The following is a 27,079-nucleotide window of genomic DNA, read 5'->3' on the forward strand; positions in this document are numbered from 1 at the left end:
TTGCTTGTAGATTATACTAAGCCACTTCACAAGGGTTAGAACAATCAAAAAATCGAATAAAATATTTTATTGAGTAGTGATTTAGTTCTGCATGAAATCTCAGGTTTCTTCCAATTCTAGGATACTATGAAAGTAGTTCAGAATTATAGAATCACATTCAGATGGAAAACATTGTTTCTACAAAATAACAAACACTTGTAAATTTTGCACAAGTATGAAAATGGTCCACTGATGAAAGAAATTAAGATAGCCATGCATTCACAGAGAAAGGGTGGGGAGAGGGAAAGGGCTAAGGGGAGGGAGAAGCAAAGGGGAAAGGGGAGACAGAGACAGAAACGGAGGCAGAGACAGAGAGAGAGAGAGAGAGAGAGAGAGAGAGAGAGAGAGAGAGAGAGAGAGAGAGAGAGAGAGAGAGAGAGAGAGAGAGAGAGAGAGAGAGAGAGAGAGAGAGAGAGAGCATGAGCTCACATCCCAAATATCTTAGTGAAGTTTTGTCCTTTAAAGCTTAAAGTGTGTATATGCCATATACACTTATATATGTCAGACTCTAACTTGGATATAGAATATGTTTAAACACCTAATTTAAGAGATGAAGAAATAGCAGTAAAGTAGATATCTTTAATTGCATAATGATTTTTAAAAATGCTTTTAAGTGGAAAATGATTCAATTTATCAAATTTGATTTGCAAACATTATCTTCCAAGGAATATAGGTATTATATAAGCAATATATACAGCTAAATATATTATATAAATGTAACTTTAATACAAATAGCACTTCACAGGTAAGTAGCTGAAAATAAAAAGACCATTTCAGTTTATTGTGATCAATGGATTAAATGAATATTCAATAGCAATCCATATGATTATACAAAAAATAATCATGTCATAATAATGTGGTCATTTGTACAGAAATTAACATATATTTGAGGTAAGCAAATTGATACTTATTCTGATATAGCCCAATTAAGCTCTCAAGATCCTACCTTAACTCCTACTCTCACTGAGGAGTTGAGTCCCCTGAACTTGGCTAACCACTTCTCCTTCTCAAAGCTCCAGGAGTAGCTCAAGTGGTATGGGGGGACTTTATAAAGGTTTCAGCTAGAATGCCCACTGCTGTGCTTCTCTCCAAGATAGATAGTTGAGAAATATTTAGTCATTTATCCTTACATAGCTTTTAGAGAAAGATATTTACCAACATGGCCCCATAAGAGCATCAGGTACAAAACATTGCCCTAAAAATCTGTGGCACACTTTTCCAAAAGTACATTCAGAGTCCATGAGAAAGTGGGATCAAGATGATAAACCACCTGTGGCAAAAGGGTAATGGCTCTTGAGTAATGGAATACCCTTTATTTGTGAGAAGTTCATGAAGATTCCCTTAAGCATGATGAATGTGTATCCATCTTTGTCCATGCCTTCTGATGATGCTGTCGGTTTTAAACTCCTTGGGGATATCATCTAGGACACTGATGAGTATATGGGAAGTCCAAGATATTCTGGACCCTTCAATCTAGAAGGTCTTTATATAGTCATAGTAGAGGTAGGAATCAAAAGAGACCTGAGAGAATCCAATCTTCTCTTCCTCTCCTCTCATGTAGGTCCTCCTCAGCAGTGTTGTGGAAAGCTATATTTGCCTCAAATTGTGAAAAAAAAACCTCCTTTTACAGGAAACTCAAATTCTATAGTCATTTGGAACAGAACTCTGGTCTAACATAATTTTTTTCAAATTGTCTTTCAAGACTTTTTTTCTTGTTTAATTTAAGGTAGGGGTTATCAATCTTGGATTCTGCAATAATATGTATATATACTAAATATTACATATGCATATGCTACTGTATTTCAATACAATTGGTTTCTTCTTTAATCCCAGATATTTTTGTAATGAAAAACCTTCTCAGAAGTGACTTTGCCAGATGCCAATGGAGTCTGTTGCACAAAAAAGATTAAAAAGCCCTGGTCTAAGATGTCTTGATTGATTGAACATGTTCTAACTTAGTATAATTATTAGGTTAAAATGAGGTGAGGTGGGTTCAGATCAACCACATAATAAGCCATAAGAAACTAAAGTATTTTTAATTAGCACCAGTAATCCCACTTCGTTAACATTCCTCCTATCCTCTGATGAAGTGTTTTTTGTTTATGAAAGTAATACTTTCATTTGACCAGTATAAATCAAATTCTATAAAAAAAGATGGATCTCCAAATGTAGAAACATATTTGACTCTTAAATGCTAATTTTTATGTTAACAAAATGTCATTCAAATTACTATATTGTGGATAATGATGGCAGCCTTCAAGATAGTAATACTGTATATAAAATATACGACTTTCAACTGAGTCTTGCTTTTCTTTCCTAATTCTATATGTGGTGGATATAAGACCCTTTTGCTTTAAATTCAATGTGTTTGACTATCTAACAAAATAGATCTAATTAATCATTTAACTTATGTAAACAACATAATTAAGAACAGGCTTTAAAAATTCCTGTCATTGTAAAAACTATATTAAAAGTCTATTAAACGTTATTAAACTTCTGGATGGAAGGGCCAATATTATCATTGTGTTTTTTTTTTCTTAAACCACCCATAGCTTATATCATAATTCATTATAAATAATAATCACAATCAATTGGGGAATGGCTGAACAAGGTGTGATATATGGTGGAAATGGAATATTATTGTGTTCTAAGACATGACAAACAGGATGATTTCAGAAAGTCCTGAAAGACTTATATGAACTGATGTATAGTGAAGTGAGTAGAACAAGGAGAACAATGACAGCAGTATTATTTGATAAGAAACTGTGAATGACTTAGCTATTCACAGCAATACAATGATCCAAAACAATCCCAAAGGACTAATAGAACTAATGGAGCATCCTATTCACCTCCAAATAAAGAACTGATAATGATTGCACACAGACTGTAGCATACTATTTTTCACTTATTTTTCATTTTTTCTTTTAATATAGTTTCCTTGTAAAAATTGACTAATATAGTAATGTTCCAAATAAAAATAGTAATCACATAAAAGAGTTTTGGTGACTGCATAATGACATTTTGTATACAAACTTAATTACATAAAGAGATTTTCTATATTGATTAAAATAAGTAAAATAATACTTTTATAATTTGCTTTATAAAGATTTTTGACTAAAAGTGGAGATCACTTGTGTTTTCCAATCCCAATTCCTTTGCCCTCTGAAATATCATATTCTATGCCCTCCAATTCTTTAATGTAGAAGCTGCCAGATTTTGTGTTATCCTGACTGTAGCTCCACAGTATTTCAATTGTTTCTTTCTGGCTGCTTGCAATATTTTCTCCTTGACCTAGGAGCTCTAGAATTTGGCTATAATATTCTCGGGAATTTTCATTTTCTGATCTCTTTTAGGAGGTGATTGGTGGTTTCTTTCTATTTCTATTTTACCTTCTGCTTCTAGAATACCAGGGCAAATTTTCCTGACAATCTCTTGGAAGATCATGTCTAAGCTCGTTTTTTGATCATAGTTTTCAGGTAGTCCAATAATTTTCAAGTTATCTCTCCTGAATCTATTTTCCAGGGGAGCTTTTTACAAGGAGATATTTCATATTGCCCTCTATTTTTTTATTCATTTGGATTTACTTTATTGTGTCTTGATTTCTCATAAAGTCATTGGCTTCTGTCTGCTCTATCCTAATTCTTAAGTAATGATTTTCTTCAGAGAGCTTCTCCATTTGGCTTTTCAAGCTGTTGACTTTTTTTCATGACTTTCCTGCATCACTCTCATTGCTCTTTCCATTTTCTCTCTACCTCTCTTACTTTGTCTTCAACATCTTTTTTGCGTATTTTGTGACCTGAGACTAATTTATATTTTTCTTTGGAAGTAGGAATGTTGACTTTGTTATCTACTTCTGAGGGTGTAATTTTGGTCTTCCTTTTCACCAAAGAAACTTTCTATGGTCTGCATTCTTTTTCTCTCTGTTCATTGTGTTAGCCTATATCTTGACTTTTAATTCCTTCTTACAGTGGGGCACTGCTTCCAGGATGTACTGTCTCAAACTTCAGGGGGGTCCCAGGTGGTATAATTTAAGGAGAGTCATGTTCTGTACTTGCCTGGCCTGTACTCTGGTCTGTAAATAACCCCAAGCCTAAGTGCTCTTTAACTTGGAAACAAAAAAAAAAAATCTGTTTTGCTGTGTTTGCTACATCCTCTGAGCCTGCACTGCTCCCCCAACTGGGCTGCCACTCAAGACTGCTTCCTGATTCCCAGCATGGGCAAAACTACAGAGTTTCCTCCTCAGTGCCAGCAGAGACCCCTGTAGTCTCCCCTCAGCCAACCACTCAAACCTCTCACCATAACATGAGCTTAGTTCCAGAAGAAGCCACCACTGCAGCTGATTCAGAGGCTCTGGGAGTCTGTTTTTCTAGAATGGCTTGTCTGTGGATGGATTTGTATTGGCAAAGCTGCAGGGCTGGATCTGCATGGGGTGGCAGCAGGGCTGGTTTCCACTCCCACTCTGGTACAACAAACCTTTCCTGCTGACCTTCTCAGCCGCCTTTGGCTGGAAAATGATCTCATGCTCTCATTTTGTGGGTTCTGCTGCTCCAGGAATTGTCTTATGGCATTATTTTGAAGTTTTTGGAGTGATCGTGTGGGGAGTTCCCAATGAACTTGACTTTAAAAATTATTTATAAAATGTTATTACATAAACTAGGATTTTTGCTTTCTTCATAAAAGTACAAACCCCACTTGAAAGATAGAAGATAGAAACATCTTTATGTTGAGGACAGTTTCATGATAAGACCATATGCTCACCATTATCCAACTTGTGTCATACTCCAAAGTAATACTAATTGAATATGTTTTAGTCAAGATGATATTATTGGTTTTTTCCTAAGTATTGCTGTTAAAATTATAGGTTTGGGAGAAGCCACTTAAAAACCTGTTTTCAAGGAGTAAGTTGTTTAAATACATTAATTCAGCCAGGGCCCTTGAGATACTAATGACATGCACCAATTTAGGATGAACAGCTTCAGTATAGATTTTTGATAAGAAAACAGCTGCTTGTCTTGAAATGGTCGAATCTAAAGTCTAAGAGTCCATAAGATATATCTGCATACAGAAGATATGCTAAACAATGAACAGATGGTGAGAATAAATAATTCAAAATAGCTCTCCAGTCATTTCTTTGGGTGCAGATAATATGACGAATTATATTTACAAGAATACTTGAAATTTTAACTAAGATACCTCCAGTTTCTTTTTATGCTTCATTTATATGCTACTCTGTCATCCTCCCATGTATGGACCTGTAGGCTTGCTTTCATGGCAGTATCAAATTAATGTCCTCTAAATTTGTCCCCAAAGCCTCATTTGCCCCATTTTGATTATAATTCTGCAGAAATGACATAATGAAATTCATGAAATTGGATATTTGGGGATGACTCTGGAGCCCAACAAAAAGTTGACATGAGATTTATACCCAGTCTCTTCAGATTTATGATCCTGCTAAGAGAGCATAGTAACAAACAAACAAACAAACAGCAACAACAAAAAACAAACAAATAAACCCAATAGCAATTGGGAGCTCTTTAACTAGTTCTATATTCCAGCAATGTATAGGTTTTCATCCAGGACTTAGAACATTTGTTTACATGCCCTAATCCCATGATCTGTGATTTGGACTACAAATCACAAGAACTGGCATAGCAAGATGCATAAAAGACTAAAATTGTTAAGTAATGGGAAGCGTCTCTAGAGGTGTTTAACACTGTACCCACAGAAGGATAATAATCATGTAAATGATTCTGCAACTGTGTGTAAGTTATTATAATAGCAAATGTGAGCAGGGTAATTGTAATTGTTGTATGCCAATATTTTGTGAGCTTATTAGATTTTTGAAAACTATCCTAATATATTGAATGGTATTCATTCATAATCTAAGTTTCTTCACCTCTTATCTACAGAATAATCTGGGGAAGGAAACAACACAACAACTGCAGTATCTGGGGTAAAATCGAACCCTGGGATCCAGCAATAATACCATAGCTCGTATTACTCCTGGACAACTTATTCTGAATTGCTTGAGTCCTTGTGGGTTAATCAAAAAAATAAAATCTTACAATGGCCAATTATATACATAAATATAATACTAAAATTATTACTATAATAATCATACTATGACAATAACTATGGTGCCCTACAAAGATAGTACAATGAATAAGTTTAGAGCTCAGAGACCTTAGGAGTTCGTCTAATCTAACCCCTTCACTTTGTACATAATAAAACTAAGAATAAGAAAGTTTAAATGAATTGTGTATTATGTCAAATGGAAAAAAAATGAGCAGAACCAGGATTAAAACTCAGGCCCTTCTGAATCCCAATTCCATTTTTTTTGGTACTATTATACTGGAGCAAATAATTTATTTTTAAAACTTTCTTTCTATAATATCTCCTACTTTTAAAAGTCAGTTCATTATTATGTTCTTTCAGAGAGTATGAGCAAAATAAAAAAGACAATCTTGGGATTTGAAGGCTAAAAGAATTAACCCTACAACCTTTATTCTTTTGAAAAATCAATTTCTTACTGGTTTTCAACTAACTAGATTCTTACTTTGTCCACCTCTCCCAATACTGTCATCCCTGAGAGACATAGTTTTATGTCCTATAAAGTAATAATCAGAGCTGGCTTGGAATTTTAAAAGTTACCAGAGAAGTTCAGGGATTGTTTTTAAAGGTTATTGAACAGTTATCTTTTTTATCCCCCTTGAAGGCTTTCAGATAGAAAATATCTTGCGTTCTATAGAGAACTATCAAAGGAAATGTATGCGTATGTGTTTGCATGTGTGCACATGTGCAGACGCATCTGCATATATTCACATTTTATTTTATCTGGAAATATAAAAATATAATAATAGCTAGTATTTATATGACACGTTAAGGTTAGCAAAGAGCTTTACAAATATTAAGGGAAAATAAGAGGATGAGTAGGTACTATTATTATCCTTTCACAAATGAGGAAACTGACAGAGGTTAGGTGATTTTTCCAGGTTCATACAGATACTAAGTCCCCAAGGTCATATTTGAATGTGTGTCTTCCTGACTCTAGGTCTAATTTTCTATCATGATATCTACGATATCATTTTTTATTCACTTTTTAGGTTTCTACCTAGGACAAATCTCATGCATACACACTTGGCATTTCCTTAGCTCAGGTACAAACATAGAAATAGAACCAAAAGCATCATGTAATTATAGGGAGTCTCTGTTCATAATACTGTAACCACAGGGGAATAATGATAATCTAAATGACATCTCAGCTCTGCCAGAGTTATTTAATAGTAAATGTGAATAGGCTTAATGGTTGTAAGACATAGACATATGTAATGCATATATATTGCATATATTACAAAATACAAGTGTATATATCCTAGCCAAGAGAAAAACAGAATAGAGAGAAATCCTCTCTTTTGATTTCTATCTCTTTCTATGTGTCTCAGTGGAAAAAACACTGATCCTGGAGTTGTAAGAACTCATTTAGAATCTAAGCTCTGTATCTCATTCCATGTGTGAGCTTGGTACAGTCACTTCACATTTCTGGAGCTGTGTTTCAGGAATTCTGTAAAATGAGTGGGTTGGATTAGATGACTTTTGAGATTCCTTCTAGTTCTAAATGTATCTCCTTCTGTGATCAAAATATATAGCTATAGATAAGGTCACAAATAAGAGTTAACACGGCATCATTCTCATTTTCTCATGTTTCTAATGAAATTTATGGTGAATCTATGTCAGATCACTGAGAATCTAGCACAAAGTCAGGACAGAATATTGAATATTGGTATTTTATTACAATGGATTTTTTATTACTCAAACTGGTTTGATTATCTTGATGGAGTAAACCAATTTTTGGTTAAATTTACTGATTATATAAAATGACTACATATGAAGACATATACAACTTTGTTTACATGCATAAATTGACTTTTTATTTAAAAAGTTGATTTCATTCTAATAACCACTTAAGTTGAAAAGAATCCATTGATTTCCATCCTGAATGTAACTATATGATTTTAATAACTAACAACTATTACAAGGAAAATTTTCTCTTATTAGCCTACAATAATAAATGAACTTGAACCAGTATGCTGTAGATTATTAATATGTGACTAGATAGTGTTAGAGTATCATTAGAAAAAGGTGCTATATTTGGAGTCAAAATACTTAACCCCACAATGACTGAAACTTTTTTATTCTTGTACTAACTGCATTTCCACCAATTAGGGATAATTTGGGTTAACAACCATCCTCTTTGAAATACACAAATATATCTGTAAGTTTAAAAAGTCAGTAATTCACACATTGCATTCTTTCATATTCAATGATAGAGAATATTTGTTTCATTTAATGATATATTATTAGGATGTGAGCATAACAAAGTTAGAATCATATTTTACCAGAATATAAAGAGGACTTTTAAAAACAATTAGAATTCTTCAGAACAGAGTGTATTACTTTTTTTTTTTTAATAGTGAGTTTCCTGCCACCAGAAGTTTTCAAATGGAAACTTGAATTCCCAAGGTAGGTTTTCAAGTTCCCTCATGATTTTATTCTAGTTGACTTCATCCAGACATAACTGACATTGTCTCACTTGTCAGAGATACTATAGAACAGTTTTCTGAAATATATAAGGAATTGAACTAGTTGAATTTGCAGGTCCATTCCAGGTCACTTATGTATTTGCCACTGAATGTCTATTATCTGGCAAAGCCAGAGCTACAATATCACTCAATCTTACCAGTATGCTGGCAAAAATGTTTACATACCATAGCTCCAGAATACATGACAGTTTTATACCCCATACATTTGTTTCCTTACTGATCTTAACTCCAAAGTTCGGAAAACATGTTATCGGTCATTCCATAAGTAGTATTAACTTTTGCCAGCTGAACAGTTGTTTCTTTATCAAAGCTAGATCTGAGAATAATATGATAAGATAGCAAAAGTTAAATGTGAATTTCAGTGCCAAACAATTCAGCAGTTCCACAGGTATATCTTTTTTATCTAGGCAACATTATCGTAGAATTTCTGGGTTTTATTATTGTTTTTGTGTGCTATTCTTTGAGTGTGAGTGTGTGTGTGTGTGAGTATGAAGCTTTCTGAGAATCAAATCAAAGCAAATAAGTACAGCAATATGGAAAGAATACTGTACCATGAGTCAGAATACCAGTATCCAAATTTTAGCCCTTCAATTTACTATTTCTCTGACCATGGGCAAGTCATTTAATATTTTTATTTGTTTTTGTTTGTTTGTTTGTTTGGGTTTTTTGGTGGGGTAATTGGGGTTAAGTGACTTGCCCAAGGTCACACAGCTAGTAAATATCAAGTGTCTGAGGCCAGATATGAACTCAGGTCCTCCTGACTAGAGGGCCAGTGCTCTACCTACTGTGCCACCTAGCTGCCCCTCAAGTCATTTCATTTTGTAGGACTTGCCTATAAAAGAAGAGGATTTGCATAAAAAGAACAGGGGTCTAAAATCCCTCATAGGTCTAAATGTTGACGATTCTATGAAATCCTGACATTTTCTAGAATGCAATCTTACAATTTTAAAATATTTATGACTTTTTCTTATATCGCCAACAAACATTTAATCATTAACATGCATAAAATATTAGATAATATTTATCACTATGCAATTTGTGGGGTTTTATATCAAAGTATCAGAGATGGAGTATACACTTGTTTTACTAAATGTTAACAGCCCCATCATTTTGAAGGGCAGTGTAGAATATTTTTTAATAAAATTAGGTAAAACAATAATGTTTAAAAAATTAAGTCCCTTCTAGTGTTGGAAGAATAATTTTCTTCATTATCTTATTGTGTTTAGACAAATTATAATTTTCACCAAAAAAATCTTGTGTTTTATTAGATTTCCCACATATTGTTTAGTAAAAATGTTGCTAAAGTTCAGAAACATAATATGAAAATCAAAAATTCCATTCCCATTAATTTGGTATGTGTGCATGTTGGGATGAGAGAATAGGTAGGAACGCATTCTGCTTGTCATAACTTTTAAATGATATACAAGCATGAAATTTCTTATTCACACAAGAAATTACATAGGAGGATCAGGAAAAAAGCTATGTTTCATGCAGTAACAGGATTTCTCCTGCTGTATTCTAAATATGATTTCCTTTACATAATGTGATATTCAAAAAATTAGTAAATTTTCACGGATGGACAGGACCTTAGAGGTCCATCTAGTTGAACCTACAGCTGAAGGAAGAAGACTCTCTATAATATCTATAGCAATGATCAATCACCACATGCTTGACAATATTCAGAGGTGGAACTCCCCACTGTCTGAAGCAAGCTATCACACTTATTGGAATCTTAGAGTTTAAACATGTTCTTCTTATTGAGGAAAATCTGTCTCAGTAATATCCATGGTCTCATTGAATGTTAGAGTGGGAAGAAGTGGGAAGAAGATCCTACAATGTGCTAAGCATTGCATTAAATGCCTGACAAATATTATATCATTTGAATAAGAGACCGGAAAAATGATCTAATCCAATTCTCTCATTTCACAGATATGATAACCGAGGATCAAAATAGAGAAATGATTTTTCCAAGATCACATAGCTAATAAATGGCAAAAGTAAAACAAATTTAACCCTTCAAATATTTGAAGATAGTGATTGTCTACTCCATTATCCCAAGCCCACTCTTCACTAATTTTTTTCTTTTTTCTTTTGTTTTTTTTTGGGGGGCGGGGGTGAGGCAATTGGGGATAAATGACTTGCCCAGGGTCACACAGCTAGTAAGTGTTAAGTGTCTGAGGTCGGATCTGAACTCAGGTCCTCCTGACTCCAGGGCCGGTGTTCTATCCACTGCTCCACCTAGCTGCCCCTCTTCACTAGTTTTTTAACCAGTTCTCATGAGGTATGGTCTCCAGATCCCTTGAAAGCCTTCTTGTCTTCTTAATTATGTAATCAAATTTGTTGTTCTTCTCATGAAAATCTGGTGCTAAGAACTAAACATGATAGTCTAGATATGGTTTGCTCAAGGCACAGCATAGTAAAACTTCTGCCTCTATCTTTCTGGCCATTTCAGTACCTCAAAGATCTATAATTTGATTAATGTTATTTCCTCAACTACCATTCATTATCTTTAGAAGATGGTCTTTTGAAGTTTCTGTGGCCAAAAACATGTAACATCTTGTCGCTAACCAACTGCTGCACTTCTTTAAATATGGCTGAGCTAAAGAAAAAAAGTTTGGCTTTCAACCAATATATACTTGAAACATTTTCAGCTTGGTAGGACATGGCAGTAGTTCTGATGAAGCATTTAGATAATATCTTTTCAGAGGCTCTATATTCTGTATGCTGCCTCTTCACACAGCCTAAAAGCACATTCAGTATTTTTTCCCCTGCTGGGTCATTCTTATAAAATCAGAAAATTATAGCTAGTTCAGTCATTTTGGTCTAATTACTCAGCAGGTTATTCAGACAGTTGCTCAATATAATAAAAATAAATTGGTAGAAAAATCTATGTATTTGTTAATTTGATCAAGAACTTTCTAACGAATAGAATAAGAAAAATGGAATGGGCTAGGAGAGTATCCCTGGTACTGAAGATCTACAAGGTGAGGCTAGATGATACTATTTCCAGGAAGCTCATAGAAGGGATTCAATCATTTGGTAAAAGATTCGATTACATTACCATGAAAATCTCTTTTAGCTTTTAAAATACTCTTTAAGAAATCCAACATCTTTGGGGACAACTAGGTGGTGCAGTGGATAAAGCACCAGCCCTGGATTCAGGAGGACCTGAGTTCAAATCTGGCCTCAGACACTTGACACTTAATAGCTGTGTGACTCTGGGCAAGTCACTTAACCCCCATTGCCCCATTAAAAAAAAAATTCCAATATCTTTGTTCCTTTATGTCTTTCTGTTCCAGACAGCTAGTAAGATGCCTGGCATATAGTAAGGACTTAATTGATTCTATGAGATAGCCAGTTATTTCTTTTAAAATTATTAAGCTAATAACTAATCAAGACAGAGACATAGCAAGTTACAATACCTACTATGACTATACTCACATTAGTTCATATTTATATAGTATATTATAGGTATGCACAGGTTTGTGGGTAAGCAGAAAAGTTATTTCATCAGTTCATAAATGGTTGTTGTACACTATAAATGGATGATAAGTTGGGGGAAAACACTGCATAAGAGGAAAGCCGGATGGGTTGCCTTTGGGAAATTGTACCGTGCTTTTAATACCATCATAGTAAAAATGAAAATGTTATTTATTTGTAACAATTCAAACAAGGAGGGGGAAATTATCCTTCACCCATGAAGAACTCCTTTCAACATATATAAATGGCCAAATTTACTTCATAATTGGAAGGGGGAAAAAGAACCTACAAAAAGTACTAAAGGTAATCAATATAAGGAAGAAAAATACCTACTGTGAAAAGGAGTGCAAATCAAAACCAAAAAAAAAAAAAACCACTTACCCTCCAGACATGCACAGATTATCATCTATGATTTTGTGTGATTATAACATTAAAAATAGAGTGATTTTCAGATAACATGTCAGAAAGGAAAGAGTTTTCTAACAGTAGCATACATGCAATTGCCCTTAAAAGGTTCAGCTGCCATTCTTAAGTGACCAAATAATGTACTCTTAGATTTAAATGGGACATCATATTGACAAATAAAAATATAAGCTATCACAAGTGACAATAGTTTTGATTTGCTATTTGCTAAGTGTAAGTATGATTTTTCCAATGTGTAAAGTTCATAGTAGACTGATTACTAAAGAGTATCAAAAAACCTTTTAAAAACCTTTGTGAAACCTTTGGACAATTTTTGCTAAATGCAAGACAAATATCACAACATCACAACTTGTTCATTCTAATTCATGATCCAGGGAGAATTGCTTCAGTTAAAAATCGCGGGTAGTTCGCAAAAATGCATAGAAATATGTGTTCTCTGACCGCCTCATTTAAATATGCTTTAATATAACTTTATTTGACATTTCAATATAAACTGAAACTTATAGGTGTATTTTGTATTTGTTGATTTTGCCTTCAGGATAGTCAGGAAAATATTTTCTCATGTACACACACACACACACACACACACACACACACACACACACATATATACATAGACATAATAGCTAATTTTAATCAAAGCTTCTGATTTTTATTTGATTTAGTAAATGATATAAACCCAGTAAGTTTTTCAAGTGTTCAAGTTTTCCATATATTATGTAGCTCTCTCTTTCCACCAATCTCTTTTGAATAATGCTTTTCGTTCAGATATATGTTTTCCTAAATTCTCTCTCTCAATCAGCCCATTTAGAGGTTGTTGTTTTTTCCCCTTCTAAATTTCCATTCAACATCCCTATTCCCAACTATCAAGTTTGCCAGTTATTTAAAGTTTTTTTTTAAGTCTAACTGAAAAGAATAATCGAAACTATGATTTTACACAAAGCACTTGATTCCTCAGAGAACTAAAACTTGAAGAGTATTAAACCCAATTTCTAAGTCCCTAATGTCTATCAAAAATATGTTAGTGGATTCATATGGAAAGGGGTTCTTGAATAGAGGGCAATAAGGGCAAATCTGTACTTAACAGACTTTGGTCACTCTGGAGACTATAGATTGGAATAGGTAGGACTTGAGGCAAAGTGAACATTTAGGCCATTGTAATCGTATAGACAAGAGATGATCATGGCCCAAGGTGGTGGCCATGGGAGTAGTGAGAAGGATACAGATATGAGAATTCTGGAGGAAGAAAGGAGATTTAGTAACCGATTTGATATGGAGTTAGAGTGAGGAGCTGAAGACAGAGATGAAGTGGTAAAATTAGGAGACTAGAAGGATGAGATATTGCTTTACTATAATAAATAATGAATACATGATATACTGTCTCATCCACTAGACTATAAGCTTCTTGAGAGAAGGGACTGTCCTTTGCCTCTTTTTCTGTTCCTAGCACTTATGTGCCTGGCACATAGGAGGAATTTAATAAGGGTTTATTGACTGACTAATGTTGGTTCCTATGAAAGAAATTGAGAATTTTTATAGGAGGATAAGTTTTAGGAAAAAAATTATTCCTTTGAAAGCCAAAGGTCACCACAATACCACAATAAAATACAGATTCAGAACTTTAGTGGAAGTCAGGACTTATAAATAAATCAGCATATGATTTGGTATGATCTAAATTAAAAATTCATAACCGATTATTGCTTTTGTGTTTAATTAAGGGAAGTGATAGTTATGTTAATATTCAATAATATAAACCATATATAAAAATGTCTTTGGTTTCATCCAGTGAGTTTTCTGATTTGATATTTCACTTATACCTTCACATACATAATCTATTTCCACTTGTCTTCTTTTGAAAGTCATAAACCCTTGCCACCATCTCAAATAAAGGGATAGTATAAAATGTAATCAATTCTTTGGTGTGCATGTTAACTCAATGCAAAATAATATTCATATCTAACTATAAAATATGAAGACAATCAAAAGCTCTACACAACTCAATGATTAAGAATCATTAAACTCCTGTAGTATGGACTATTCTGAGTATAAATGGAGTTCAGCCTTAGGCATGTAAAAATCACACAAACTACTGTATTGTACCCTGGGATCCCTAAAGGGGGAATCCAAGGAGTGAAATGTACAGATGTGGCCACTGCCTTGCCATCAGCAGGAGAAATGGAAAAACAGGTTAATTTCCTTCCATACAACCCACTTAGAATCTCACCAGCAAACACAGCAGCCCCAAGGTACCACAAGTCCTTTCCTACTTTTGTCTTTGCCCCAAGTAAATACAGTGATAGTTCTTTTATCCTATTTATCCTTGTGGAATATAAAAGATAGCATGTGTCCTCAAAATTATCATAGGTTCTTTGCAAATTCCATTATGTTGAAATAGAAGCTAATACATAAAGCAAATTCCTTACCTACAATGATTATGATTTTAATGGAAAATATTATATTAACACTAAATTGGGAAAATTTTCTTCAGATATTCATAACTAGGATACAATACACATTTATGCAGTAGTGCCTGACACTTAATACAGTCTTGTTAAATGAGAAAATGAATGAAAGAATAAAAAATTAATGATGAGATTCAAAGTAAACATAAAACAAATAAGCACTTCACTCTTTTACTATAACATGAATTAGTACATCCAAAAATTCCTTATAAACTAATTATGTGGTTTAGGAAGGACTTGGCCTAGCAGTGCTCGTTAAGGAAGACTTAGAGGGATCCTGTTTAGGAAGCAATTCATTAGCACATTTGGTCATTCACCTATAAAATATTCCAATAGCATTGATTCTAAAAATAATATTACTTTGAATTTCCTATTTGTAGTGGCAGATTCACTTTAACACAGATTTTAGGTAGAGTAATAATCAGGGATGTCATTTAATTAAATTATTACATAATTAAAATGAATAATTTCACATTTAACAAAAGTTATTTTAATGTGATTTCATTGGTATAGGGTGTTTCATTGGTATAGGGTATAGGGAGGAACTCCCTCTACTTGTACAAGTTAGTCTTCAACAATTTCCTGGGGCACTGAGAATTTAAATGAATCAGTCTATCTATTTAATTTTTTAAAATTGTGTCGGATTTTAAAGAATTGTATGGTTGGTGCAGTCAGTAGATGGAGAGCAAAAAGTTGATATAAAATCTAAGAACAAGGTTAGTAATCATCACTCTGAAACTAGTAAGTATTTTTTTAAGTTGCTAGTATTAGTTGTTTCAACTCATTAAAGATTGTTGTCTTACATCACTTAGGAGATTAGGGTGCCTGTCATCAGAAAAGTGTCTCAGTAAAATGCAATTAATGTCAGATCAACTATAATCCTAATTATTGGACATGTCACAGAGTGAAGTTCCAGGTAAATAAGATTTTGGTAACACAAAAAGAAAAGAATATGAACGAGAACTGATAAAATCAAGTTTCTGAAACCAAAAAGCTAGACCCTTAGCAGTGGTGATCCCACCAGTCATTCAGGTTCAAAAACCAGGTTTCATCCTCACCTACTCACTCTCCCAGCCCCCATATCTAATCTGTTGTCAAATATTCTTGATTTTCCTAATTACATGTTTCATATACATCCTCCTACTCTGTTCTGACACTGCTATTTTCCTGGTACAAACCTTGTCTGCTCTCATACCTGGAATAATGCAATAGCCTCCTGGCTAGTCTTGTTGCCTCAAATCTTTATGAACCACAGTTCATCCTTGATTCAGCTGTCAAATTAATCTTCCTAAAACATAAAGCTGGCCCTATTTTTAAAAATGCAGTGACTCCTTATCACCTCCAGGATCAAATATAAAATCCTCTTTTTGATATTCAAAGTCTTCATAAATTGACAACCTTCTACCTTGCCAGTCTGCTTACACTTTACTCACATCTATATATTATGAGATCCAGAAAACCTGGGCTCTTTGTCCTCACAAGACACTCCATCTCTGGATTTGGCATTTTCACTACCTGTTTCCCATGACTGGAATGTTCTCTCTCATAATCTCCCCCTCCTATCATCCTTCAAGTCCCAACAAAAATCTTTTTTATCTACAAGAACTGTTTCCTGATTCCCATCAATGCAAGTAACTTCTTGCTACCGAATATGTTCAATTTGTCCTGTTTATATCTTGTTTGTACATAGTTGTTTGCATGTTGTTTCTTATAATTGATTATCCTCTCATGTTTGAACTAATGCAATAGTCTCCTGGCTGGTCTTGTCAACTGAAAAATTTTGTTACTACTCTCTTGCATCAACTTGCTTGACAAGTTAAATGTTCTAAAGGATAAATCTGATTATATCAGCTCCTATTTAACAAACACCCTGAGTTGTTCATTTCATAGTACCTAGCACATAAACTCCTTCAACTGTGAAATTCCATTATGCACAATTTGTTATTTTGGATATGTATAATTTTGTTTTATTATATATAATTTTACTATATATCTTATTTTATTATATGTATATTTTATTGTATATAATATTCCTTTTAAACTTTTAAAGTTTATTTTGTACATTAAAATGTTTTATTGATGCTCAAAAAAGTCCTTCCTTCCCTAAGTCTGGATGTTCTGGATATTCAGGTATACTCATTTCTCTCTTCCCTAAATCACAGGTAGGAGAGAGAGAGAGAGAGAGAGAGAGAGAGAGAGAGAGAGAGAGAGAGAGAGAGAGAGAGAGAGAGATACATGATAAACAGACATTTAAACAGAAAGATACAGAGAGATGGATTCATTTATATTCATATTTAGTGCCTCAGGAAATTTTCTAAGACTTTAAGGTGTAGAGTAGATGCCATTCTCTACTAGCAGAGGTAGTTACTCACCAACAATTCCCTATACCAGTGAAATCAAGGTATACTAAAATAATAATAATAATACCATTCCTGACTAATATCCTGACTAGAATCTGCATTAGAAGAAATTTTTTGGGGCAACTAGGTGGCGCAGTCGATAGAGCACCAGCCCTGGATTCAGGAGGACCTGAGTTCAAATCCGACCTCAGACACTTAACACTTACTAGCTGTGTGACCCTGGGCAAGTCACTTAACCCCAATTGCCTCACCAAAAAAAAAATTTTAGTATAGAGAAAATATAACCCTATATTTAAAGGAGTTTGATGTAGAGTATAAAGGGTATTAGGTAGTAATCATGATACTCATGCCAGAGTGTAAGAGGTATATAACAAGTCGTGGGGAAAAAAGTAGGAATTAGAGGCAGACATTAGTATATGGAAGGATAATATAAGGTTGGTAGTAACTTGGATATGGTTCACCTGTTAAGGAGCATAACAACATTGGGTAGAAAATGTGATTGGTGAAGAGCCTAGTAAAGGTTACCGGATGGTAATGGATAAGGCTGTTATTCTGGCACTGAAATATACTCCTTATAAAGTATAAACATTCTAATGTGAAGCTTTGTTCACATTGATGGAATGTTAACAAACTTTCTTACCCTAGCATATTAACTGAATCATGACATTTTGAGGTTATTGATTAAATCAAGACTAATGCATTCCTGAACCACACCCTTGAATCTGTACTTTAAAGGGAGAGTAAATATAGAATGGGGAATAAAGATAATTATATAGAATAAATAATAGAGAAAAAAACCTTAAAAGCAGAGAGATGGGTAGACATAAATAGAAATTATTCTTATTCCCAGGATTGTGGTGGTATTCAGTTGTTTCAATCATGTTCAACTCTTTGTGACCCCATTTGGGATTTTCTTAGCAAAGATGATGGAGTGGTATGCCATTTCCTTCTCCAGCTCATTTTACAGATGAGGAAAGTAAGGCAAATTGGGTTAAGTAACTTTTCCAGGATCATTCAACTAGTAAATGTCTGCAGTCAGATTTGAACTCAGGTTTTACTGACTTGAGGTTAGATGCTCTATCCAATGTGCCATCGAACTGCCCCTATTCCCAGAAAACAAAGGGCATTTGACAGATCATGTTCAGAACTGTTCTTCATAGTTCTAGATTACCCTTTGTAAAGCTTGGAGGGTCAGCTTCTGACCATATATAACTAATCAGTGATGAGATTGAACCATGATATGATGAAGTTCACCCTCCCTAATTAATTAATTAATTAATTAATGAGGAAGAACTGATAATTTAGTGAATGCTCAAAGGAACAGACTTGCATCTCCTGCTCTTCCTGCTCCTCTTCCTCCTGCTCCTGCTCCTCTATAATTGGCGATGGCAGGTGGCATTGAAAAGAATGGCTACTGATAAGAGTTTTGTACTAAGCCTGGCCTATTTTACTAGCAGACAAGTACCAGAAATAGTTACATAGTACAATGCTAAAGTGAACTCTAATATGGCTAATCATATCAGCATTGCACTCTATTCCATGTTTTCATGAGTTTTCAGTCTATTAGCCTTGCAGTCAATTATAACAGAAGTCATAATTTGCCATATCCTTCAAATTTGTCTTTTTCGAGATCTTACTGAGATAGATGGGCTCTTGAGATTTATAAGAGTAGCTGTTTATTAACTTTGTGTTTTGCATTCCTTCATTCACTCATTCAATTATTTATTGTAAAGTAAAGCTTGACTTTTATCACTATATTATTAGCTTAGACATTTGCATAGATGCGTCAGGGTTTTTTTAACCTCTTTTCCAGATACCTAGACATTTATCATATTCTAATGTCCCTATGGAAGACCATAAGTGGGTGATAAAAGTAGCCAAATTCTGATGTTCTCAGGAGAAATCAACAGTGAGGGCATAGTGAGAAGTCTCCCATTTTAGACTGAACCATGATTGTACAGACCTAAAAATTTGGTCTTAGAAAATTGCTTACAAATGAAAAATGTGAAATCTGAATTAGAGAATCCAAATGTATTAGAAAATCACACACAAAGTACTCGTCTTCTCCCTCAAGACAATCCCCCAATCAATGCATCCAATAGAGCCAGCATTTTAGTGCTTTATGGCACTAAAAAGTACTTATAGTTGGAACTTTCTTGTCTATAAGAGATAGATGATATTATTCAAGAGACTTATTTGGAATTAGTGAAGCCATGTTCAAACTTGACTGTGTTAAATACTTCATGTATGACCTTGTACAAATCTTGTACCATCTCTAGGTCTCAGTTTCTACATTTATTAAGTGAGATTTTAGACAACAAGATATCTAAAGTCCCTTTGAGATTTAAATCCTATAAACCTGTCAATCTTCACCACTCTGATTATCATAATGAAAATCCAAGAACCACTCAATGGCCCTAGGGAAATGCCCAATTATCACTTTCAGAATTGGAAAATAAGGAAGACTTATGATAGAAAATGACAATGGTATTCATTACACTCCATGTAAAGGATTAGAGGTATAACTGATAGGCAAAAACATTTGAATAATTCCTTCTTGATTGTGTGTGCATGTATGTGTGTGTAAGGAATGCCAGCTTGAGGAAAACTGGACTAGAGATACACACATAAAATTGTTTATTATTAAACTGTGATGGTCATGTCCATCTGTACTATGCTATACCTCTTGATTATTAAAAGAAACATTTTCTCATTCAATGATATCCTAACAAGCTATAGCCCCATTAAAACAAAGTACATGTCCTACCTGATTCCTCAAAATCATTGTTGTAGGCATTCCAGGTCTCACTTATTCGAAGAAGATTTTCTTCCATGGCTTGAATATCCATATAAGGACAGTTGCATTCTGGGAATTTGAGGCCACATTGACACCAGCAATCGTTGTCTTTACAAATAAATTCTCCCTCTGAATTACAGGCAATATAACTCAAAGCTGCCTGCACAAAACGTTCTTGTAGGTAGTCTGGAAGGATGACTTGAAGCCCTTTAAAAAAAAAAAACAAAGAAAAAATAATTTTTAAAGCTCATAAATCATTCCATTAAATTAAATTCAAAAATATTTATTAAGAACTTATGTGTTAGGCACTGGGAACACAAACAAAATATTTTCTGCCTTCAAGTAACTTATATTCTACTGAGGGCATACATTTATACCCAGATATGTAACGTCATGATAAATTGAGAAGGAAGAAATCACTAAGTAATGGAGAACACTAAAGGCTTCATGTAGTTATTGGCACTTGAAGTAATGCTTTAAAGAAACTTGGAATAAGAAATTAATCTGAGGACTTAATGCATACTAGGCTGGGAAACAGCCTAGGCAAAGTTCCAAAGGTTAGAAATGGAATGTTAGGTGCAGGGAATAGCTCATAAGTCCAGTATGGTTGTCTTAGAAAGGCATTAAAGAGAGCAAAGTCTAGAAAGGTTGGTAGATTCAAATTTTAGAAGGTCTTCAATGTCAAGCAGAAGACTAGATATTTTATTTTAGAGATAATCAGGAGCCACTGAAGGCTTTTGATGTGATTATTATTTTAATAATAAACAGTTACCATATCTAAGAGTAATGGAATAATTACAGAATGATTGATTCAATATATAAGCCAATTTAGGGGTTTTATAAAAGCGACCTGAGGGATTTTATAAAACTGTCAACTCTTAATCGAAAAACATGTAGTACAATGTGTCAGACACTGGGCTAAGCACTGCTGATAAAAGAAAAACAACCTTTCCTCAAGGAACTTAATTCTAATAAACATTAAATTCTAATGGGGAAGATTAGCTAGAAAAAGATTCAGACTTTTGCGTATATATGTGTAGAGATATATAACTACATATATGTGTATATGGGTATATATGGCTATATATCAGAACATACAACATAAATAGAGAATAGATGGAAGGTAACCTTGTGGGAGTGCGAGAGGGTGATGGGAAAGAGAAAACTCCTTAGGAGTGGTACATTTGAATGGAAACTTAAAGGAAGCCATTGATTTTAATAATTAGAGTTGGAAGGGATAACATTCCAAGTATGGTAAAGGTATTAAAAAGACAAGGAATTTGGAGTGTTTTGATCTAGGTCAATATGACTGGAATACACAGGACAAAGGCAGCAGTAGAATGCAAAAAAAAAAAAAAACCCTGGAAAGGTATGAAGGATGGAGGTTGTAAAGAGTTTTAGATGACAAGGGATTTTATGTTTGATCATGTTAGTAAAGGGGTTAACAAGAGTTGGAGTTCAGGGTTAATATGGTCAGATCTACAAGTTAGGAAAACCACTTTAGCAGCTGTGTGGACAACAGATTGAAGTTAGGAGAGACTTAAGGTAAGGAGACCAACCAGACTATTTGTAACAGTCTGTGCATGAATGCTGAAGTTCTGAACAAGGGTGTTGGCTAGGTGAATGTACAGAAAGGCATATATGCAGGTAATAGTATAGAAGAAAGAACACATTTTGGCAACTTATGGGGTATTTAAGTTACATAGAAATCAGAAGTTGTAAATGGCAACAAGGTTGTGAACCTGCTTGTTTGACAGAATGTTGGTATCCTCAGCAGTAATAATGAAGTTCAAAAAGAGGATCTTTGGGAGGAATGCTAAGAAGTTCTGTTTGGAACATATACCAAAGTATATGTTATAGAGTTATCTTCCTTATGCTTGGTCTCAGATCCAACATTTTTATCTTTTTTAGAAAAGCATTTTTACATACATATGTCTATGTCTATGTGTATGTATGCATATGTGTATATATATATATATAAACATAGCATTTTAAGAAATATATCACTTCTAATTTCTTTTTTTTTTCCACATTATTTCCTTGTTTTATTTAGAAGTCTAGGCATATCTGTTCCATGAACAACAAAGGATAAATCAAACACTCAGATGCTAAGAATTGGTCTTCAAACATTATATCCAACGATGCCACCCTTGCCTATGATCTCGCTAACGTAAAACCATCTAATTTCTTTTTGATAGAAATATGACTACATAGCTGACATTCCTATAGGCTAATTTTATTGATCATAAAGACTGGCCACAGGGAACCATACAGACTAATTTAGCCATGTTACAGTTCGTTTCCTTGTCATGTATAGAAACAATCTTGGTCATTTTCTTTCTGAGTTTCTCAGATGAAAAGTTTAATAAAGTGGATTTCTTTTAGTTGGACAGTCAAAGAATGACAAAAGGGCTATAAAATTGCCATTGTTAGGAAAAATTCAATAAATGTTAAGATTTCTTAGAACTCGGCTATGAGAGAGCACAAGGGGAAATTGTTATTTGGCTAGTCTCATTTTATGTCGATATCTGAAACTATAACATAGAGATCTAAATACACAATATGACAACTAGCAGGAAAATAGGAAACAATAACAAGAGAAAATATGTCCAATTACCCATTGCATTTTACTATTTAAATGTATCATTTGATATGTTCTCTAGTCACAAAAATAACCACAATGCTTAAATTGGTTATATTTTCTGCATTGTTGATTGAAAAAAAATCACACTTTGAAAAAAACAATATCACTGTATTTTTCATTATAAGTATTTTCTTGAGGACTGACCTTAACTGACACTGGCTATTCATATTTTATCATTACTTAAACATTCAGATTTTATTAAGGAACACCTTTTGTTTTAATGTTATATAAATATGTTATTTGTTTATTTTCTCTGTATTCTATCAGGATTATATACTATGTGAGTAAAGATTAGCCATTCTCAATTTTCTCTTTGTCTCTGTCAAAGTGTCTGTATGTCTCTGTCTCTGTCTGTCTCTACTCTGTCTCTCTCTTTCTATCTCTCAACATTCTCTAAAACCAATAAATAGAAGTCTGTGGTTTTTGTTAATACATTTCAACCACTGCATTAATGTAAGCAGAGATTAAGGTTCGAATATTTATTATATTTTCTAAAAATATATATTTTTTGAAAGGGACAATAAAGGTGGTAAGTTCATACATGGTTTTGTCAGTATGATACTTTATTTATATAGCTAGACATACACACATACACATATACATATATAATTACATATTCACAGGGTAAATTTTCAACAATTTTATATAAGAAAGTGATAATGGAAAATGGATGACAAAATTATTTCTAATGTTTACATTTGTAAGTGTTAAAATGCCTTTTAAAATACCTATTTGTTTATTTTATTTATTACTTGAATACTTGAAATTTGTTTGTGATTTAGGTGTCACTTACATGAACTATGTTACCAAATTTCATATATGTGAAAATGAGACAAATTTTAGTAGGCCATTCTGAATCAGTATCCTAGGTACTCTTATACAAAATGGAAACAGTTAATTTAGCTCTATACAGCTGAAATAATGGACCAAAGCATGGCAATCTCTCCCTCTTTGTATCTTTCTCCTTTTTCCTCAACCTCACCCTCAAGATAATCCCCCATCAATGCAACAAATATAGTCAGATTTTATATGGCATTGATTCTCCACTGTTTATCTATTGCATAGCTATGCTGGATAATGATCCAGCATTTGATTATGTGTGAGTAATGATACAAATACATACAAACACATGTTCATAACTTTTTGATTGGCACCAGTTTGTTCAATTGACTCACCTAATACAACGAAAGGGTATAGCTCAGAAACATTTCAAATCACTGCCATTAACAATATAAAAAGGAAAGAGATACATTGAATTTATATTATCAATTGATATTATTTCAAGAAGTATAAGATCAGTTTACTAGAAGGCAAATATGGATACAAGTAATAGTATTAAATTTACACTGTAAACAAATGATGTTGCTATAGTATGCAAGTATAAATTTGAATCTATGAAAAGAGGAAAGTTTCATACAGAAATAGAAATACATAGTAACTGGTGAAGATAATGGTTTTTGCACTTAAATAAAATATTAACAGGATCATTTACTTCACATTGCTAGAGGTGTATACATGTATGTATATGCACATGTATGTATTTATTTAACTCAGGAAAGAAATTGAATTGTGAAATTTTGTTATATTCTTCAAGAATTTATCAGACAAAAATTAGGAAATTGACCTTTCAACAGTTTTAAAAGTCCAATATGTTATACATTACCTTAAAAAGGAAATATCACTTAATAAATGTCATTCTGTTTCATATAAAATTAATGAAAGTGCACCTACATACCTTGTAACTGAATCTTATTCTCAGGACTTTGAACCAGCACAGAACTGACTGAATCTAGGTTGTCATAGTTACTGCAGCCAAGAGGACCAGTTCGTGTTTCTGTTACCTAATGAACAAAACATTAACTTATTATATAAATCAGGCATTTAAAATGTTCATTTCAATTCAGTTTAGCTGTCACATACAAACATTTGATTTTTGACTGTAAATATTACTGAGAAGTCTAGGAGCTAGGAGGGCATTAGGAATATGTATTTCCAACCGTGGAGGAGAAAAATGACTTCATTTGCCTACGATTCTATTTTCTTCCTCTTGGCCCCAAATAAATATCTTAAGAATGTACTGAAAACTTCTCTAAAATCAGAGATAACATTCACATGTTGCCATTAGATAAACCCCTATTCATGAAAAAAAAATTCTGCAATGAAAAGCAACTGGGGCACAATGTTCTGAGCATGGTCATTTTTTTTTAGCAACACTATCATTTGCCAATGAAATCCCAAGACCCTCAGTGGCCAGGGTTGCATTGTAATAGAGAGAACAGTCCTGTTTTTTGTGTTGTTTTGTTTTGTTTACAATTGGTTACATAAGTTTCACTGATGCTAAATTAGTATTGTAATTCATCTATAGAAGAGGCAGGGTAAAGGTGTAGGATAGGCTTACATGTGACATAACCATGCTGACTTGCAAAAGATGGTTCCCAAAATCCAAGGCAGTGAGGAAAACGAGTTAATCAACATCATCTGGAAAATCTTATTTTAGGCAATTCTCTACAAAAGAGTGGTCCCATGCTTGGCTTGTGACCAGGCTAAACATCTTATGACCATGTAGACCCATTCTCCCTCCTCCTTTCTGGGTTAAAATAGATTGAATCCATGGTGTAGCCCAAAATATTGGGGAAGTTAAACTCTTAAAGTCAAATTTTCTTATAGACTATAATGTAAAGAAGTCAAACAGTCTTTTAAATCCAAGTAATTCCAAAGTGCTGACTCCAATGATCAGATATAATTTTCAATCCATAATTAATAAATAATATAGAATGGGCTATAAATTTTCAGTGTCATACCCTGATATAAGAACCTGCCCCATAAAATATAAAATAAAGCTTATAATATTTTATTATCTTGTTTATTCCCAATTAGGTGTAAAAAATAACATTTATTTTTAAAATTTTGAGTTCCAAATTATCTCACTTCCTCCCTCCCCCTCTTTTTGAGAAGGCAAGAAATTTGATAAAGGTTATACATGTGTAGTCATGAAAAATATATTTCCATATTAGACTTGTTGTGAAAGAAAACATAGACCAAAACAAACAAAATTTTTTATAAAAACCCTTTAGAAAATGAAAGTTTAAAACAATACACTACAATCTGTATTTAGACACCATCAGTTCGTTCTCTAGGGATGGATAGCATTTTTCATCATAAGTCCTCAGAGTTGTCTTGGATCATTTTACTGCTGAGAATATAAAGCTTATATTCTTACATGAAAAAATATTTTTCATAAAACAATATTTCTTGGTAGTCTTCAAACCTAAAGTCATTAATATGACCAAAAATACATGGAGCCAAGATGGAGGAAGACAGGCAGTGACTCCTTCAGAGCTCTCCCCCAAATCCCTGCAAATCCCTTCACATAATTCCATGAGACAATTCCTACAGCAGCAGAATCTACAAAAGGACAGGGTGAGACTATTTTCCAGCCAAATATGGCATAGAAGGTCAGCAAGAAAGGTCTGTTGTACCAGGGTGAAAGTGCAGTGCATATCTGGGTTGCATCACACAGCCCCAGGCCCAGCTATTCAGGCCTCTTGAGCCTTGGAATCAGCTGTGGCAGCAGCTACTTCTGGAACTCAGTTCACGGACTGGTGAGGGGGGTGAGTCATTCGGTGGAGGGGAGGGAGGAAGTTGCAGGGGTCTCTGGTGACCCTGAGGCTTAGAACTCTGTTGTGCTGCCCATGCTTGGAACCAAGAAACAGTCTTGAGTGCTAGCCTGGGGGGGGAGGGGCACAGGCATTTCTGACCTTGCAACTATAATGAAACAGAATTCTGTTCCCAGCTTAAAGAGCAAGCAGTCCTGTGGTTAATTACAAAGCAAAGCAAAGGCCAGGGGATTGTAGAATGTGCCTCTCCTTAAATCTTACCACCTGGGACCCCCTGGAGCTTTGGACAGTGTGCCCTGGAAGCAGTGCTCCACTTTAAGAAGGAGTTAAAAGTCAAGAATAGGCTGGCAAAATGAGCAGACAGAAAAACATGGGGACACTAGAAACTTTCTTTGGTGACAAGGAAGATCAAAACACACCCTCAGATGAAGATAAGTCAAATCTCCCACATCCAAAGCTTCTTAGAAAAATATGAATTGGTCTCATGTCATGGAACATAAGGTAGAGGAAAAAATGGAAAGAAAAATGAGAGTGATGCAGGAGGGTCATGAAAAAAAGTCGGCAACTTGAGAAGCCAAATGGAAAAGGAGATACAAAAGCTCTCTGAAGAAAACAATTGCTTAAGAATTGTGACTAAGGGGCAGCTAGGTGCTGCAG

General features: G+C 34.0%; 1 protein-coding gene across 5 annotated transcripts in view; it reads right to left on the minus strand.

Annotated features, from left to right (window-relative positions):
* Positions 1–27,079, minus strand: part of BRINP3 (BMP/retinoic acid inducible neural specific 3) — a 551,226-nt gene that overhangs the window by 122,870 nt on the left and 401,277 nt on the right. For all 5 annotated transcript variants that reach the window (XM_043962626.1, XM_043962623.1, XM_043962625.1 and 2 more), the window contains 2 exons: positions 24,541–24,646; positions 20,132–20,368 (listed from right to left, as the gene is read on the minus strand). In XM_043962626.1, the coding sequence (XP_043818561.1) occupies positions 20,132–20,368; positions 24,541–24,646 (343 nt within the window). The remainder of the gene's footprint in view (positions 1–20,131; positions 20,369–24,540; positions 24,647–27,079) is intronic.

Source organism: Dromiciops gliroides, chromosome 4 (genome assembly GCF_019393635.1).
Source record: "Dromiciops gliroides isolate mDroGli1 chromosome 4, mDroGli1.pri, whole genome shotgun sequence".
NCBI classification, from domain to species: Eukaryota; Metazoa; Chordata; class Mammalia; order Microbiotheria; family Microbiotheriidae; genus Dromiciops; species Dromiciops gliroides.